This window comes from Mesoplodon bidens (genome assembly GCF_964165515.1).
Source record: "Mesoplodon bidens genome assembly, chromosome: 6".
In the NCBI taxonomy this organism is placed as follows: Eukaryota; Metazoa; Chordata; class Mammalia; order Artiodactyla; family Ziphiidae; genus Mesoplodon; species Mesoplodon bidens.
This window is the reverse complement of record NC_138162.1, coordinates 75,476,612-75,493,358: the sequence shown is the minus strand read 5'-3', so window position 1 is coordinate 75,493,358 and position 16,747 is coordinate 75,476,612. Positions and strand designations below refer to the sequence as shown.

Below are 16,747 nucleotides of genomic sequence, written 5' to 3'. Positions count from 1 at the left end.
TTTTACTTTGAAATCTACCCTTCCTATTCTCCTATAGTTTGCACGTTTGCACTTTGAACTTCTTGCCTCCCTTTCATAAAAGAAAGATTCTTTTGTGCTGGGGAATCTGAAATTCACTGACAAATTACTAGGCCCTCTGGGGAAGCAGTCATTTCAGGAAGAAGTGCACCCCTCCCAACCCCTCACCCCCTCCCATGCCCAAGTCAGCCAAGGCTCCATCTACCCCACTCCGCACCTCCCCACCTCCCTACTTCTCCTCTCCGCTCTCCAACTCCCCCCCTCCTGGTTCAGTGTGATTTAGGCTCTACACGGTCAGCCCGGTTGTCCTAAGATTATTTATTTAGGCCTAGTTCCATAGTCCTTTAGATGATTAAGGAAAAAGCAGCCATTTTTCTAATGTAGCACCTGACCCACTTTGTCAAACAGAGTAAAACACAATACCAAGGGATAGTTTGAGTTCTGGGATAGTCAAATGAAAAGGGTCTGCAATAAATCTAGAACCAAGGAAGCAGAATAACCATCTCACCCTGCTGTAGTATCTAAATTTCCTTTAGTATGGCCTTAACGCTACACAAGTAAAATTATTTTGGTTTAGTTTTTTCCCTTTAAATTATGTATTTGAGAAGAATCTGTAATAGATTTTTCTCTTAATATCCTAATTGTTAAGATCCATCACCTGTTGCTGTATTTGGGAATTTTTGGTTATGTGCGTATTTTAAGAAATTGAATTGGATAAAGAAAGTAAAGGTTTGTTTCATACAAAGAAAAATTTTAAACTGCGATGAGAATCCCATGAGTATCAATAGTAAAAGGAATGTGGAAAAAAGTTGGGAGAGTCTGAACAATTTGATCAAGAGAATAAATTGATGAAAGTTTATTGTTGTTGCTTGCACTAACACATTTTTAGTCTGTTGCATGGTTAAACCATTTAAAAGTACTATTGTTTGTGTTGGTATGCATAGTTGAAATAACACACAATAACAATAATATTAGTAATAACACATTATGACGATAAATCATTTAGTAAGTCAGAATTCATAACACGTATATACCAAATAAAAGAGGAATCTATCAGAATATTATTGTCAATGAAGTCAATGAAAAATGATGCATTACCCTATCATTTTTAAAGTTTTGAAAAAGATGATATTTTATTTCTCTACCAAAGCAAACTACTCTTAAGTTTTTTAAAACGCCCTCATTTTGATATTTGGGCTATATGAACTATTAAGATATTTTGCAGCATCTGAATTGCAGACGGTTTTACTTTTTCATATCAACAGACAGCATCATAAAGGTTGAAAAAAGCATAATATTAATTTTTAACAGAATCTTTATCAATTTTTATAGTTGAGTTCCAAGGGAGTTTGCAGTTAGGAAGTATATTTTAATTATCTGCAGTATCGTTGCAGTGGTGTTTGTGTCAGGCCAGTGAGGGTTCCAGCCTCGTCTCTCTCCTTTACTGGCTCTGTGAAGTCCACATGTTTCTTAATATGTCTGAACTTCAGTTTTCTCTTCAATAAAATGGTGCATTTACCTTGTAGAGGGGTGTGTGTGTGTGTGTGTGTGTGTGTGTGTGTGTGAGTGTGTGTGTGTGTGTGTGTGAGAGAGAGAGAGAGAGAGACAATTAAATTGTGCTTTAAATGCACCTAACTTAGTGTAGTTACTATTAGTTTAGTTTAACTTACTACCTTTTACTGTTCTTTCTTCGTCGAAATCTATTCCAAGATAGTTTTGCCCCGAATTCGGGGGAGGTCATTCTAAAAATAGATTTAGATGGCATGTAATTATTTGTAAGAGTAGGATCCAGGTGAACCCTAAAACCAGTTTCTATGACTAACAGTAATAGTATCCCAAATGAATAAAGTAGCAAGTCTTTTATTTTCTATTCTGCCACTATTGTGAGGAAGTACCTATAGTTCTATTTTTTGATGATGCCCAGAATGAGACTCCCTGACAGTCCTTTTCTGGAAACTTTTAGTTTTTAAAAGCTGTTTACTATCTACTGCTGCTCCAAACCTGATTTTTAAAAATGCCTAATTTGCCTTTTCTTTTCTCAAGCAAGCACTGCTTGCAGAGGAAATGGTTGTGGCCAGTAGCACGCTCTCTCTCTCTCTCTGAATGTTTTGGGTTGGCTGGTTTCTGTGACCTCAGCACCTAAAACTGCTCTTGTTCACTCAGCTTTACTGGCTGTCATCGTCAGCATCTTGGCAAGGAGGGCAAATGGCCCCGTTGCCTTAGGACAGAACTAGAAGTTAGAAAGAGAACTCCGTTGTCTCAGCTCTGCACTCTGGCTGGCCAGGCGTTCGGGAGCAAGTCAAATTTTCCCGTCTCATTTTCTCTCTCTCTTTGGAGGGAGCCATGGGGCTTGACTTTCCTCCTAGATGTATTCTGAGCCTTCCTTCCTGGCTGTTAGAGAGAGGCTGTGAAGAAGGCCAAAGTGTTAAGTAATATAGCACCTGTCTGCATTAATGCAAAGGTAGCTTTTCTCTGTTTAACATCAGATAATCTAGTTGGGTATCAGAAATCGGCCGTCAGTACCTGGAAGGTGAACTTAAACCTAAGGTTGTTGTCTATCATTTAAGACCAGACTGTAATGTATATTTCCACTTTCCCCCTCCCCCATTTTATCATCTCCGCTAGACTTCAGGCTCGCATAGCCCATAGGATACAGGAACTGGAAAATCTCCCTGGCTCTTTGCCACCAGATTTACGAACCAAAGCAACCGTGGAACTGAAAGCACTTCGGCTACTCAATTTCCAGCGTCAGGTAATACCTTTTCCCCAGCACATCTGAGGTGCAGGAAATAAATAAAATTGTTCCAGAGTGTGATCTGTGTGTTTCCTTAAGTCGTGCAATATTGTTATAAAGATATAAACTTAGTAAAAGACTGTATCTTTTCGACCAGCAGCACAGAGCTAAAAGTAATGAAGACTAACTGCTTCTTATTCTAGTTTTCTCTTCTGTACATCAGAGACATTTTTTTCTTCCATATTATGGTTTCCAAAGTCAGAGTTACGGCATTTTGTTACTGTAGATGAAACCTTGAGAAGAGATGGGATAGCTCATGTTTGCCTTTATGGTTTCCGAGAAAAACAGGAAGGTGATAGATCAGAGCTTCTTTGTAAAGAGAAGTGTAAAATCCTAGCCGTGACCATGAAAATCATTTTAACAAACACGAAAGCCACTCAACTAAATCAATAGCTCATTGTTTATAGAAATCCATAAAACTGGTGTGTAACTGTGGATTATTCGTCAACACGTACTTTTGGAGCATTTCACCACGTCAGACCCCCATATTTGACTTACCAGTGAATTAGTATCTATTGTTCTTGCTATGGTCTTAGTCGTCACTGCCTAAGAAAGGCTAGCATACCAATCTCTTTTATAATTGCTAAGTCAGTCGGAGACTAGTGGAATGAAGTAGAGCTAATTTTTACTTTGGCGAGTTTTGCCTTCTGGACCCCAAAGCTTCAGGTCTCCTGGTCGTCACACAGCGGCATTTAGCCAAAGGGGAAAAGGAATGCTTCCTCGCCAGTCAGACGGGCTTGTTTGGTGAAGGTCTCGGGGCATGCAGGATGAATAATTAATGACTGAAAGTAGTTTGGAAGTACTGAATTACATGACTTGGTCTGTTGGAGGATGTGAGTAAAATCACAAGGCCAACCCTCTTGCTATTGTCATATGAACTTGGAAATACGTTTTGCCTTGTTGGTTATAATATCACAAGAGGGGCATCGTGGTGGCTGGCAGCTACTTGACCGTAGGTTTGTGAGAGTAGATTAGAGCTTAAATTAAAAACAAAAAAGGAAAGGAAAGAGAAAAAAAAGAAAAAACTTTCTTTGCTCCATTTGCTTCTTTCTTACAGGTAACTTCATAAAATGCCTTGATAAGCTGTTTAATAAAATTTTGTTAAATGAGTATTTTCGGGAATAAGATTAGATTCAAATTAGCTTCACTATGCTGGATTCTGATTGGTTTCTGATTTTTGCTTCATATTATTGAAAAATCTGTTATCTGTGAAGTTTTCCAATAAAATCAGCTGTAATAGATGCTGATTTCAGATTCAGTCGAATTGCTATTTCAGTGCATGTTTCCACCCCCCACCTTTTACCACCACGTAACATACAATATGAATGAAATACTGTATTTCTGATCTAAAAGAAGTCCATAATACAGTAAAAGAAAAAAATTAAGTATCTTGCAAAGAATATCATTATTAGGAGTGGGAGGAAGCCCAAACTAGTATTTCCTGTCTTTTACATGAGATGATGAATTAGCACTGTTTGCATATCTGCAGCTACTTCACATGAGCAGGAAGTAATTCTTCTATTCTTCTTTGCCCAGCATTGTTCACGTTAATCCTTAAGCGCAAAGAGAAAGTTAGCATGGCACTTAAAATGAAGTAAAAAAATGTAAAAAGCTTATTAACTAATTAATATCATTAGGATAATTAAATAGAGTGAATCAATTTATTTAAAAGCCAAGACATCCTCTACTCACCTATTTATTTTCTTTACTGTTAACAGTGCCGTACTTGCTTCCTCTCTGAATTTTTTGGAAAGAAAACTTAGAGCATCTTTGAAAATACCATGCACATTCAGCATGATGTAGTCCCTTTGTTTACTAAAAGGCCAGCTGTGATGGAGAAACTCAGGGAGTCACCATTCGGCTCCACTAAATGGAGGGCAGGGGACGACGGGGGTCTGGCCTCCGTCTGGGGAGTTGTTCTAACTGCTCCCCTCTTGACAGCTGAGACAGGAGGTAGTGGCCTGCATGCGACGGGACACGACCCTGGAGACGGCCCTCAACTCCAAAGCATACAAACGGAGCAAGCGCCAGACCCTGAGGGAAGCCCGCATGACGGAGAAGCTGGAGAAGCAGCAGAAGATCGAGCAGGAGAGGAAGCGTCGGCAGAAGCACCAGGTACTTGGGCCTGGGCTCTGGGTGCCCCGCCGTTGACAGAGGTGCTAACCAAGAAACTGGGCGGAGTCAGAACCACTGAAAAATGGACAACTGCGGGCAGTGGGGACATCACAGAAAGGATCCTGGGAGCTTACGTAGTCCAACCACACCATTTCATAGATGAGGAAGCCTAGGCCCAGCCAGAGTGGTAGGTGACCTCCGCAAGGACACGCGAACGGTCAGTACAGGATAAGGGGGTGGGGGGGACCCTGCTTCCTGAATTCCAATCAGGTGTCCTATTCATAACCCCATGGGATGCTGCTGACTGGGTAGGCACAGGCGGGTTTCCTAGAACAAAGTCCTGGGGAAGAGGGAACTTGGAAAGAAGAGGGCAAACAGTTATTTTTATCACAGATATAAATATGGTATCCTGGGCTTTTCAAGGGCCCAGTTGAAGGTTTCACAGGGGCAGATATTTTAAAACATTCCTTTCTAGGGATTTGGAAATATTTCGATGTAGGATTTGATCTCGTGTTGTGTAATCCTGTGAATTTTATTTGTTTTTCTATGCTTAATTTAGTGCCTTGATTAAGTCTTGTTTTGAAAAGTGTTGGACTTAAGTGTAAATAAGGTTCTAAGTTTCCCCTTCTTTATTTAAAAAGTGGATACAAAAGATGTATGGCAATTTTAGCTTCCTATAAAACTTTTTTTGAGGGACAATTCTAAGGTATTTAAGTGAGAGCAGAAGAAACACTACTTTTGTAACACGCTTCTCAGTGGAAACACCCATCTCCCTGAGGTTTATCTGGGAGTGATTTGCTTTAAATTTTATCATCACTGTTTTGTAGGTCTCTCTCAACCTTTGATCTTTCCATTTTCATGTGGCCACACCCTCCAGGCCGGGGAGGCTTCTCTTCCACCGGCTGGCACCAAAACAAACTTTGAGAGGTCATCTTTCCCACCACCGCATAGCCCACACCTCAGCTATGGAGACACACCAGGGCACCTGTCCTAAAATAGGTTCTAGTCCCCCATGGCTGTTCAATACACAGAGTTTCCCTGGACTATGATGAAACCTCAAATGACGTTGGGAACTGAATTTTAAGCCTTCTCTTCTCCCCGCTTTGGATCCCTTAGGAATACCTGAACAGTATTTTGCAACATGCAAAAGATTTTAAGGAGTACCATCGGTCTGTGGCCGGGAAGATCCAGAAGCTTTCCAAAGCAGTGGCCACTTGGCACGCCAACACTGAAAGGGAGCAGAAGAAGGAGACCGAGCGGATCGAAAAGGAGAGAATGCGGAGATTGATGGTAAGGGGCCTGCCTACAGGAACCCAGGAACATGCTCCCCTCACAGCCATCTGCGCTGAGAATGTTAAACATGCTGTGGTAGAAGGAGAGAGTAAAAGCTGCTTATCAAATATACTAATCCATTCCTTTGAACTTCACAGGGATGGAGTAAAAATATTGTCCCTTTCCTAGACAGTGCAGTGCCACAAATCTAGGGCTACCACTGATGAGTATAGTGTTTCCATGTCCTAGGGTGGGACTGTTATTCAGATGATAGCTTTTTTTTTTTTTTTGCGCGCGCGCGGGCCTCTCACTGTTATGGCCTCTCGCGCTGCGGAGCACAGGCTCCGGACGCGCAGGCCCAGCGGCCATGGCTCACAGGCCCAGCCGCTGCGCGGCATGTGGGATCTTCCCGGACCGGGGCACGGACCCGTGTCCCCTGCATCGGCAGGTGGACTCTCAACCACTGCGCCACCAGGGAAGCCCCAGATGATAGCTTTTTACATAAAGGCAGGTACTATATTTTGCAGGAGTTTTGATCACCAGACCTGGAAGGATGGAAACGGCAGTTCTTTTTAAAGCATTGCCTCTTTGAGACTAATGACACAAGTCGTTTTGAATGAATATCTCATGAAGTTGTGTCTTGGAATCTAAGAAATTCTCTTTTTTTGAAGCTGCTGGTGCTTCAAAATTCTGGCAGAAATTTTTCTCTAGCAGTTTAAAAAGTGGTTTTTAGGTTAATTTTGAAATGTTGCTTTTTTGATTATAGCCGTGTTATTGTCAAAGGCTATTCATGGGTCATTTCCACTGTTACTTTTTAGTGGATATATAAACACAGAAGGAATTGGTTTATATCACTGGCCTGCGTATTTGAGTTTATTGGCCATTTACTTTTGGAATCGGACCTCAGAGCACACCGTGGATTTTAGAGAAGCGTGTGTAACGTATACTGATAGGAGACCTGCAAATTCTATCTGGGATGTAATGCCTGGGTATTGGATGAAGATAAAATCATTAGCCTCAACCCATAATTATGTCCCTGGAAAATTCCAAGTGACATAGTCTTCCTGGCTGGTATTACAGTCTGCGTTTTTTTGTCATTAATTTTTTTGGATTTCGGAGAGTGAACACCATATTTTAAAAGGCTCTGTGTCCGGGGTCTACTAAATCTTACCACCTTCTCCTGCCTCCCTCTCGTTTTTTGGGAGGGAGGGGACCAAGAGATGGCTAACTAGCTGGGGAGACCATTTTATAGTATTTGAGCAGGGAGCAGTCAAATTTGTCTGATTCAACTGAAGTGAAACTATATTAGAACTTCAGTAACAGATTGGCTTGACACTAATGATTAGGCATTTGCAAATCATTAATTTTCGCAATTAAATGATGGAATATACAGATAACAGAGACACTGAAGTTTTTTTTTTTATCATGCTTTCTTCAAGTGAGATCAACCATAACCAAAAGCAATTACAGTTATAATAGCATTTGAGGTTCATGCTCATCCATGGGGCAAGACAGCAGCCAGACGGAGTGATGAGGCTGCTGTTACTCGGGCAAATGCTGGAGGGACACCCCTGGACTGAAAAACCTAAGCTTCTCTGTAAGGAGCTGCCTCTTAAAGATTTTGCAGCGTGTTCCTTTTATCCTGCATCATGTGAGGAAGATATTTTTGAGATGTCCTTTTATTGGGATGTATAAAAAGATTTCTCTGGAAATGACCCAGAGTGCACCAGTTTTTATTCCATTTAACCTCCTAATATTGCTTAACAGGAGGTAGAAGTGGGAAGTACTGTGTCTGTTTTATGGCTCAGCCCTGTCAGGCTTCAGGTGCTAATGACTTGTCTCCAGTCATCTGGGCCCATGATGCAGTGCTGACCTGTGACCAAAATCCCTCCCAATCAACCACATTTTTTATAAGTTCATTTATTTATTTATTTTTGGCTGCATTGGGTCTTCGTGGCTGAGCGCGGGCTTTCTCTAGTTGCGGTGAGTGGGGGCTACTCTTCGTTGCGGTGCCCGGGCTTCTCATTGCGGTGGCTTCTCTTGTTGTGGAGCACGGGCTCTAGGCGCGGGGGCTTCAGTAGTTGAGGCACACGGGCTAAGTTGCTCCGCGGCATGTGGGATCTTCCCAGACCAGGGCTCGAACCAGTGTCCCCTGCGGTGGCAGGTGGATTCTTAACCACTGCGCCACCAGGGAAGTCCTTGTAATGCTTTTAAGTATAAGAAGTTATTTGAAAAAAAAAAGAAATAGAAGTTATTTGTTCAAAACCTAATTCAGTTCCTTGCCTCTAGAAGTACTTATTGAAATATTTGTGAATGAAAAGCAATTACGTCTGGAATTTGCTTCAGGACAATCCAGTTTGGGATTGCAGGGAGGAGGTGGGGGAAGGGCTGCAGCGAAACAAACGGGAGTCATGGGGAGTTAATTTTTATTGCTTGGTGTTGGTTATATGAGAGATTATACTACCTTCTCTACTTTTGATTATATTTGACACTTTCCAAAATATAAAGTTAAGAATAAGTTTCAGATGGTGAATCCTCAAATTTTAACACTTTTTGCGTAGTTAAAGAAACACAAAAGAATGAAAAGTTGGATCAGAGTGCTTGATCACACCACATAAATAGTTATGTGTGTTGACCTTGCCGTGAACTCTGGTGTCCCGGGACGTAGGCATCGTACCTCCGTGTGTTCCCCAGTCCCAGACAGGGTGCGAGAACTCGGGCGGCTGGAATCATTCAGTTTGCTGCGCGGACCACCGAAGTTCAGACCACCAAGGGGAGGGGAAAAGGTGTCATCTGCAAACTTTTATTATGTTCTGATCACGCTCTTCTTTCCTTAATAGGCTGAAGATGAAGAGGGCTATAGAAAACTGATCGATCAAAAGAAAGATAGGCGTTTAGCGTACCTTTTGCAGCAGACCGATGAGTATGTGGCCAACTTGACTAACCTGGTGTGGGAGCACAAGCAAGCCCAGGCGGCCAAAGAGAAGAAGAAGAGGAGGAGGAAGAGGAAGGTGAGCACCTGAGTGGCTGTGGCTGAGCTGGGGAACGTGTGGTCGCCGACCAGTTTTAGGCACATCTTGCCCTTTAATGAATACTTCCTACTACACTAGTGGGAGACTTAGATGATTATATTGCAAACGTTGCTGATATACATGGGTTGATGTACTAGGTGTACTAGGCAACATTTTGGAGATGGCGGCACGAGGGACAGGATGTATATTTGGTTCGTATTTCCGCTGTTTCACACAGCATTCGGAAACTAAGTACACACGGTCGGTAGAAAAAGGAAAACCATGGACACAAAGAAATGTTTGCTCAAGTGCCATGCCAGCGAGGCAGGGGACTGCTGAGTTAAGAAACTGGAGTGAAAATGAAGGCGAAAATGCTGTGTTCAGATTGAAAGGAGCCAGAGGAAGATGGCAGAGATAGCTTTGGGATACTTTTAGAACATATTTCAGCCTGTTTCTTTGGACAGACAGCGATGCCAAGATTGTTGGCTCAGTTCAGCTGCCCCGGTTTTACACTAAGGTAAATGTGCAAGTCAGGGTTTTCGGTCATTACAGAAAACAGTAGATAGTCTTATGTAAAATAATCCAATTTATCATGAGAAACGAAGGATAAGATTTAGAATCTCTACTCTGCAGATACTATATCTCAATTCAAGGGTAACCTGCTTCCCTTTGAAGACCTGTAAATATAGAGCCTCTTTGAAGCTTAAGTAGTCTGCTAATATAGTTCTTGGTGGATATTTTGTTTTCACGGTCAATTCTGATTGGCCGAGGTATAAACATCAACAGGAAGTCTTCGTTAGAATTGTGAAGATTGAGGATTGGTAGCATTTAATCATTTCTTTTCTGCACTGAATAATTGAACAAAATGTTTTTCAAAAAATAATTAATTTCATGGCTCCTGAATTCTCATACCTGTTTCATAATTAAGGAGGAGGAATAAGTGATTGAAAAGGCGCCTTCTGCACCTGATTTCTTTAGTATAAGATAGCTTCCCTTAATTGTGAAGGTGAACAAGGGATGAGTCAGGGCTTGCATTTCGACATTTCTTTGGTGAGGAATACCTCATTTTCTTGTCAAGGTCGCGTTATAGACTTTGCAAAATTCCAGCTCCCAATTTCTGACTTAAAGTTGGCACACGGCAAGCAGATAACAATTGTCATATTCCATAGGTGGACCCCATGAAACGGCCATTTTAGTTTTTCCCGATCCTGAGGCATATTTTGCAGAGACTGTCACAAAAAGGTCACTGTTAGTGTTTTTAGTACTACCGTTCGTAGTCTGTGTTTCTTTGTGATTAAAAGCTAATGGCTCAGATATGAGCTTCTGGCTTTTAATTAATGGACTGCTGCAATAGTATTAGATTGTTATATCATCACAGGCAAAGAAAGATACATAATTGAGTTGTAATGATTATGCCTTTGTTTTTATGTTAATCTGTACAGAGCAGGAACCTGTCAGTATTTCTCATGATGCTGCCAACACTGCATCATCTGTAGGTTGACTCTCTACCTCCAAACTCCTGCTTTCAGGTTTGCTAATAGCACTTATTCTTTCTGTTTCATGTATTTGCTCTGCAAATATTAACTGAACACTTACTATGATCTAGGCAGGATGCTAGATGCTGGGGGAGAGAGAGTGCAAGTGGTGAGGAAAAGCACTCTTGCCCTCTTAATTAATTAGAGAGAGAGACAGACATTAATCAAATGTGCACCCAGGTATATAATTATAAACTGTAATGAATGCTGTGAAGGAAGGCGGGGAGTAAAACTGGGGCCTGGTTTCCTGGCAAACGAATAACAGGTACCCAAGCGACTCCAGTCTGCCTGGTGGCTGTCTCTGGGCATCTTCCTCTGATGAGCTCACATGATGGCATGTGCAGAATTATTCGTTTATTAGCAGCCCTCTCCCTCTTCCCTGGCATGCTCTCAGGATGCCTCGCATCTGAGCTCCCCCTGCCCTCAGCAGGACCAAGGAGATCAGGCCATATTTCCTTCCTGGGCCATCTTGCTGGGAGACCTTGGATAAAGAAAGGACAAAAAGAAACTGGGCTCTTTCCTAGACCTTCCTGAAAACTGTCTCACGGGGTTTTAGGACTTAGTTCAGAGTGAGTTACCCAATTTTAGATGTACCTTAATTCAAGTGCAAAGAAAATGGATGCTTTCAAAAGCTGATTATTTGACACTCTGGATTACCTGGAGTTCTTCTTCCCTCCATTAGAGTGAATGATTGAGAATTGTTTGTTCCAGCTTCTCTGTCAGGGAGGGAACCTGCATGTGGACACTGAAAAATTCTGTGCTGTCCGTTTCAGCATTTCCCATAGAAGTGAATATCACGCTGTACCTATCTGCACGTTTTGTTTTGCTTTTTTTTCTAATTAAGTAAGGCACTCCTAAATCTTTGTTTTGAGAAAGCTTCTTTACTCAGTGAACTAATACCATTGAACTGGTGGCAACACTTGTAGGACAAGATACAAGGAACTTCAGGAACTGTGCCGTCAAAGATAAGTATGGTGGACCTTGCAGTTTAATTGGAAAAGGGCTACTTTTTTACTCAGTGTTAAACTAGTGTATCATTTTTTTAAGGAATTGCCGTGGTGTAACAGAGAAGGCCTTTTTCTTTCTTGGGGAGTTGATCAGGTTTACTTGGTGTTAGTGAATAATAGAGTGGGTTTCCTTTAACCTCTCAGGACCTTGCTTAGTTTTTCTCCTCTCACCATTAGAGCCGCTTCTATGAAGTATACATTTATAAATCATTCTGAAACTTCTCGATCTCTACCTGGCCTCCCATTAATGTCCTTGAAGTGGAAGAAAAAGAAATAAGCTCTATGTATCTACTTAAGTGTTAGAGGAGGAATAATTTTTCAAGTATTGAAATATCTGATTAGGTGACGGCAGTCCCTGCAGTGTGACAAGGCGAATACACTGTTACGGGCACTTAGCATGACCTGGAGGTCTCCGTCCTCTGCCATGCGAGCTCTCTTATATCTACTGGGGGACTCCAGGTTGAAATGGCATTGTATACAAATAGGATTGAACGTGCTAACTTACGAAATTGGACTACTGTCTAAAGCACATTGGTACGCAATCTCTTACATTCATAACTGCATAAGAAAACATAGAACACTAATTTGCTGTTATTCCCTTGTAGGATATTTCATTAAGAGATCTATTACCCAGTGCTTCAGTCTCTTGATCTGTAAGAAGGTGATAGGAACAGGACCTGTAGCCTAGATTTGTTGTGAGAATCACATAGGAAAGTTTATCTAAAGCACTTAGAACGCTCCCTGGGACATAGTAAGTGCTCAGTAAATATTAGTTATTTTCTCAATCAATTCTGTGGTATAGATGTAGGATCATGATTGTTGAAATGTGGTTATAGGTTTTTCTGAAAGTAAAATCTTCTTTTTCCCCTTACTGTATGTTCTCTGTGGTGTTGAGAAAATAAATGGCCACCATTTTTTTCTAGGTGAGGATCCATTAGATATTATCAGGTAGAATGTCTTTTAGGACAACGACAGGCTCCTTGGCTGTGGAGGCCTGCAGTGGGAAATGAGGATTTCTTACTTTTGGCAGACTCTGCTTCCCTCTTCCTCCTCAGATCCTACAAAGAGAATTTTCTAATTATTTGGCCTGTAATATCCAAACAATAAGGTATTTCTTACAGAGTTTTAGGGTATGTCTTTCCTTAAGCTGTGGTTGGGAGCCCATGCCAGCCCCCTAGCCCACACACCTACTGCTGAAAAGTCTGGTCATTTAAGAGGTTCAGCTTCCCCAGCTATTGACTTCAGGCAAAAAATAAAGTATAAAGTATTTAATCCCCTTCCCCCAAATCTTTCACTGGGGTGTATACCAACAGAACTACACCCTTGGTATTTATTGTGACATTTCTTGGAAACCCATGATGCTAATGAGAACATAGAGAATCCATCCATGGGGGAGTGCTGTGTCAAATGTCTTTTTCATCATGGTCTTTCTTTCTGAAACTTACTCTATTCTCTTTTTGTCTCATCAAGCACTGTTATTCGTGAATCTGTGACGCTTTGGAGGGGGGACCTTTCTGGCATAGTGTATTGATCAATATAGTGATAGGAAATATGTTTTTCTTTTTCTTTTAGATCGCCAACAATTAGAGAAAATCCCCTTGGTATAATTTTCAGTGAAAAGAGCATCAAATGCAAAGTAGTAATGTTACTGAGGCATTTATTTTAAATTTGAGTTACTCTCCAGTCCTTCTCAATTCTTTTATCTCTTTTCCCCAAAGATGATTAGCGTATTGCAGTTTTCCTCCACAAGGAGATTTTTGTAGGTGAAAGAAAGGTTCTAAGGCAATTCTGGGCATTTGAGTGTAGTGACTATTGTAAAGGTAGGTGAGCACAATGCCATGATGGTTAGATTTATTTGATAAGTTCAGTGTCAAAATGGGTGAAACCAGAAATTTGGATCAAAGTCCAGCTTAACTGGATTTACCAGTTACCTGAGTCAAAATGTTGGAATTGGTTTTCTCTGCAAGGCACAACTTAAGTAATGTGCAATTGCCTGTTAATTTGATATTCTTGGGTATTTTTTTATTGCCTGATCACCTATCTTAATGCTCACAGGTCCTCTTAAGTGACAGTAAAAATAACCCAAGTGGTTTCTGAAAATCTTAGGTTTCCCTCAAAGCAGAGTGAGTCTTTAAGATGCCAACATATTTGAATGAAGTTTCAGCATATTATGACAACACCTGCTGGGGGATAAACTGTGTTCACTTTATCATATAGATTGTAAAATATTTGGTACAAAGCTGTTTTCTTTACAGAGTGAGGCTGTTTGTGTCCTATGTTGTGGTATTCTGCATAAAGTACCCCAGTGAGGCCCATTTTCTTGAATTCAGCTTCCACAGTGTTTTCATGTTTGGGGGTTCCTTTTCCTCCTCACCGTGTTGTTGATTATTTTATACAGCCTCTGCAAGGAAAATGGATAGCTGTGCACATAGCTTTGTTCATGAACATTCCAAAAGGAAGGATATGAATTGACGTTGGCCTTAACTGGGAAGCCAAATTGTCTTTCGTTAGAAGTAATTTGCTTCACATCCGATTCCATAATTACATTCCTCCCTCCCTCCCCCCCACGAGGGTAATTAGTTCTCAACTTTTTGTGGATAGGAAGAAGCCAGTACAGAGTTCCTTATTCCTGATTAGTGGATGAACTGCAGTCGGTTTTGTTTTTTTGTGTTTGTTTTAATCAGTGGAAATAAGCTCAGGCATCAGCCGGCAACATTGATAGGATGTGTTTGCAGTCACGTGCTACAGATTCACTGTATATGAAACTCTCTCAGGCAGCCGTGGCCACATCAGCTGCAGGCCATCCCACCAGGTGCTCAGAGTCTGTCCCAGGCTACTCCAATATCGTAGTACCGGTCACAGCCTGTTTGGAGTTGATCTTGAGCAGCACACAAAGGGAATTTTGGCAGGGGAAGAGAATTGAGGGTTAAGCACTAGTTTGATGTGAGAATATGGATTTCTGAAAGCATACCAACCAGAGATTGTCCCCAAACTGGAGGAATTCAAAGCATGATGGGAGAACTTGACACCTCTTGCTGTAGAGTAGACTGCCATCTGGCTTCCACCTCCTAGAATAACATAGCCGAACTGGGTATAAGTACAGGGCACGCAAGGGAAGTCTCATAGAGCACCAGTTCAGTGAGGAACGTGTGTGTGCGCACTTAACTCTTTTATGACTTGCACATATATTGTCACCTAATTAAAATAATGTTAATTGATTGCATGTATGCTAAGTGGAAAGTGTTGATCTTGGTGCATTCATTCATTCATCCTTCAAATATTTATTTAGTGCCTTTTAAGTGCCAGGACCCCTTGTAGATTTGGGAATACATGAGTGAACAAAACAGACAGAAATCCCTGACTTCGTAACCTTATGAAGCAGTTTTCAGACAGTGCTATAGCCAGTTTTATATAGACATAAAAGAATAGCCCTCGGACTATCATTGATTCTTTTACATTGTGGAAATTGACACTCTCAGTGGATATTACATGTAACATTGGATTGTACATATTGAAATAGTGATCCAGTCCTGCAGCAGCCCTATGAGGTAGGGACCACTACTGTCCCTATTTTACAGAAGAGGGAACCAAGACACAGAGACTTGCTCGAGATCACACAACTAAGTACTCTTAAACGCAGTTCATCTAATTCCAGAGCCAACTTTCTTAAGTCTGATAGTACATTGCTTCTCAAATTTGATACCAGATAGAAATTTAAAAATTAGTTTAGAGGAATTTAAGTAATGGAAAGGCCTGATTATGAGGCAGTTTTTAGATAGCACCCTATCTAGTCTACAGCATATTCACAGAAGAGTATTCTTTAGAATAGTTTTGATTCTGTTATTTATGGTCCTTCAAGCTTTTTAATGTACTATTCATTGAAACAGTGATCCAGTTCCACTAGCTAGATATTGGAAATTGGCTTATTCATGGTCTCATCTGATTTTCTTTGTTGGCCAAATTTGTAGCTAATTTCTGATTTGTATGGAAAGAATGGTGGGATTAATTGACTTTCTCCCATTAATTAAAAGAGTTGCCTGAATATAGCGCCTGAGAATTCCAAAAATGAGATCTTCAGGGAGGCTGGTAGCAGGGATGGTCCCTTTTCTGAGCCTTTCTGCCATTGTTCTCTGGATCCCTAGCCCAGACATAGGGATGCTTTTCCATGATGGTCATTTCTTTTGAGCTTGTAAATATTTTCAGTTTGGGGTGGCATAAATAGAAAATTAAATTCTTGGGAAATCATAACCAAGGAGAGCATTTCATTTCCTACTCTTTGGTAGAAGTGCTACATTTTTTTATGCCTTGTGCTTTGGCATACTTATATACGTGTATTTTTTGCAAGAAAATTATCAAGCAACTTTAAAATTTCAGACATTTACGGGAACTGCCCTTCCTCAGTATGGACAAAAGGCTGGATTTTCACCACTAAACATTTTCTGTAAAAGCTGTTTTGTCAACAGACAACTGAGTTGTTTTCATGGGAAGCAAAAATGTATTACACAGTCAATGCCTTAAGTAAACAAAGTGGAGTTAATATTGATTCTGTATCATTATGTATATTTTTAATTAACTAAAGAGCCCAGGGGAGGAAAGCTCATTTTCTTAAATGTCTCGATAAAGGAAATGACTAAAGTTTGTTTGTTTTTCTTCTAATGACACCACACAGAATACCTTTAAAATAAGGATTCTGTAAAGGTGATGTTAAGGATTTCACTTGTCGAAGAGGTCGTTATAAATGTGAGAGATTTTAGACGATTTTGTCTTGCAGATGAGGCTCTCTCTGTCTCTCTCGGGTATGTACAAAATGTGACATAATCCTAGCTTTTCATTTAGGCTGCCTTTGAGGCACATAAAGGTTAATGGGCTAAGATATTGGAATATTTAAGAAATGGAAGATGACAGAATTTTTCATGAGATCACAGTATCTGCATCAAATTTCCCCATATACCCACTGTGGAAATACTGTATATTATGAAAGCCAATTAGGTAGAA

General features: G+C 40.8%; 1 protein-coding gene across 14 annotated transcripts in view; it reads left to right on the top strand.

The window, feature by feature from the left end:
- Positions 1-16,747, top strand: part of SMARCA2 (SWI/SNF related BAF chromatin remodeling complex subunit ATPase 2) — a 222,574-nt gene that overhangs the window by 75,095 nt on the left and 130,732 nt on the right. For all 14 annotated transcript variants that reach the window (XM_081237554.1, XM_081237555.1, XM_081237556.1 and 11 more), the window contains 4 exons: positions 2,644-2,770; positions 4,754-4,927; positions 6,044-6,217; positions 9,040-9,210. In XM_081237554.1, the coding sequence (XP_081093680.1) occupies positions 2,644-2,770; positions 4,754-4,927; positions 6,044-6,217; positions 9,040-9,210 (646 nt within the window). The remainder of the gene's footprint in view (positions 1-2,643; positions 2,771-4,753; positions 4,928-6,043; positions 6,218-9,039; positions 9,211-16,747) is intronic.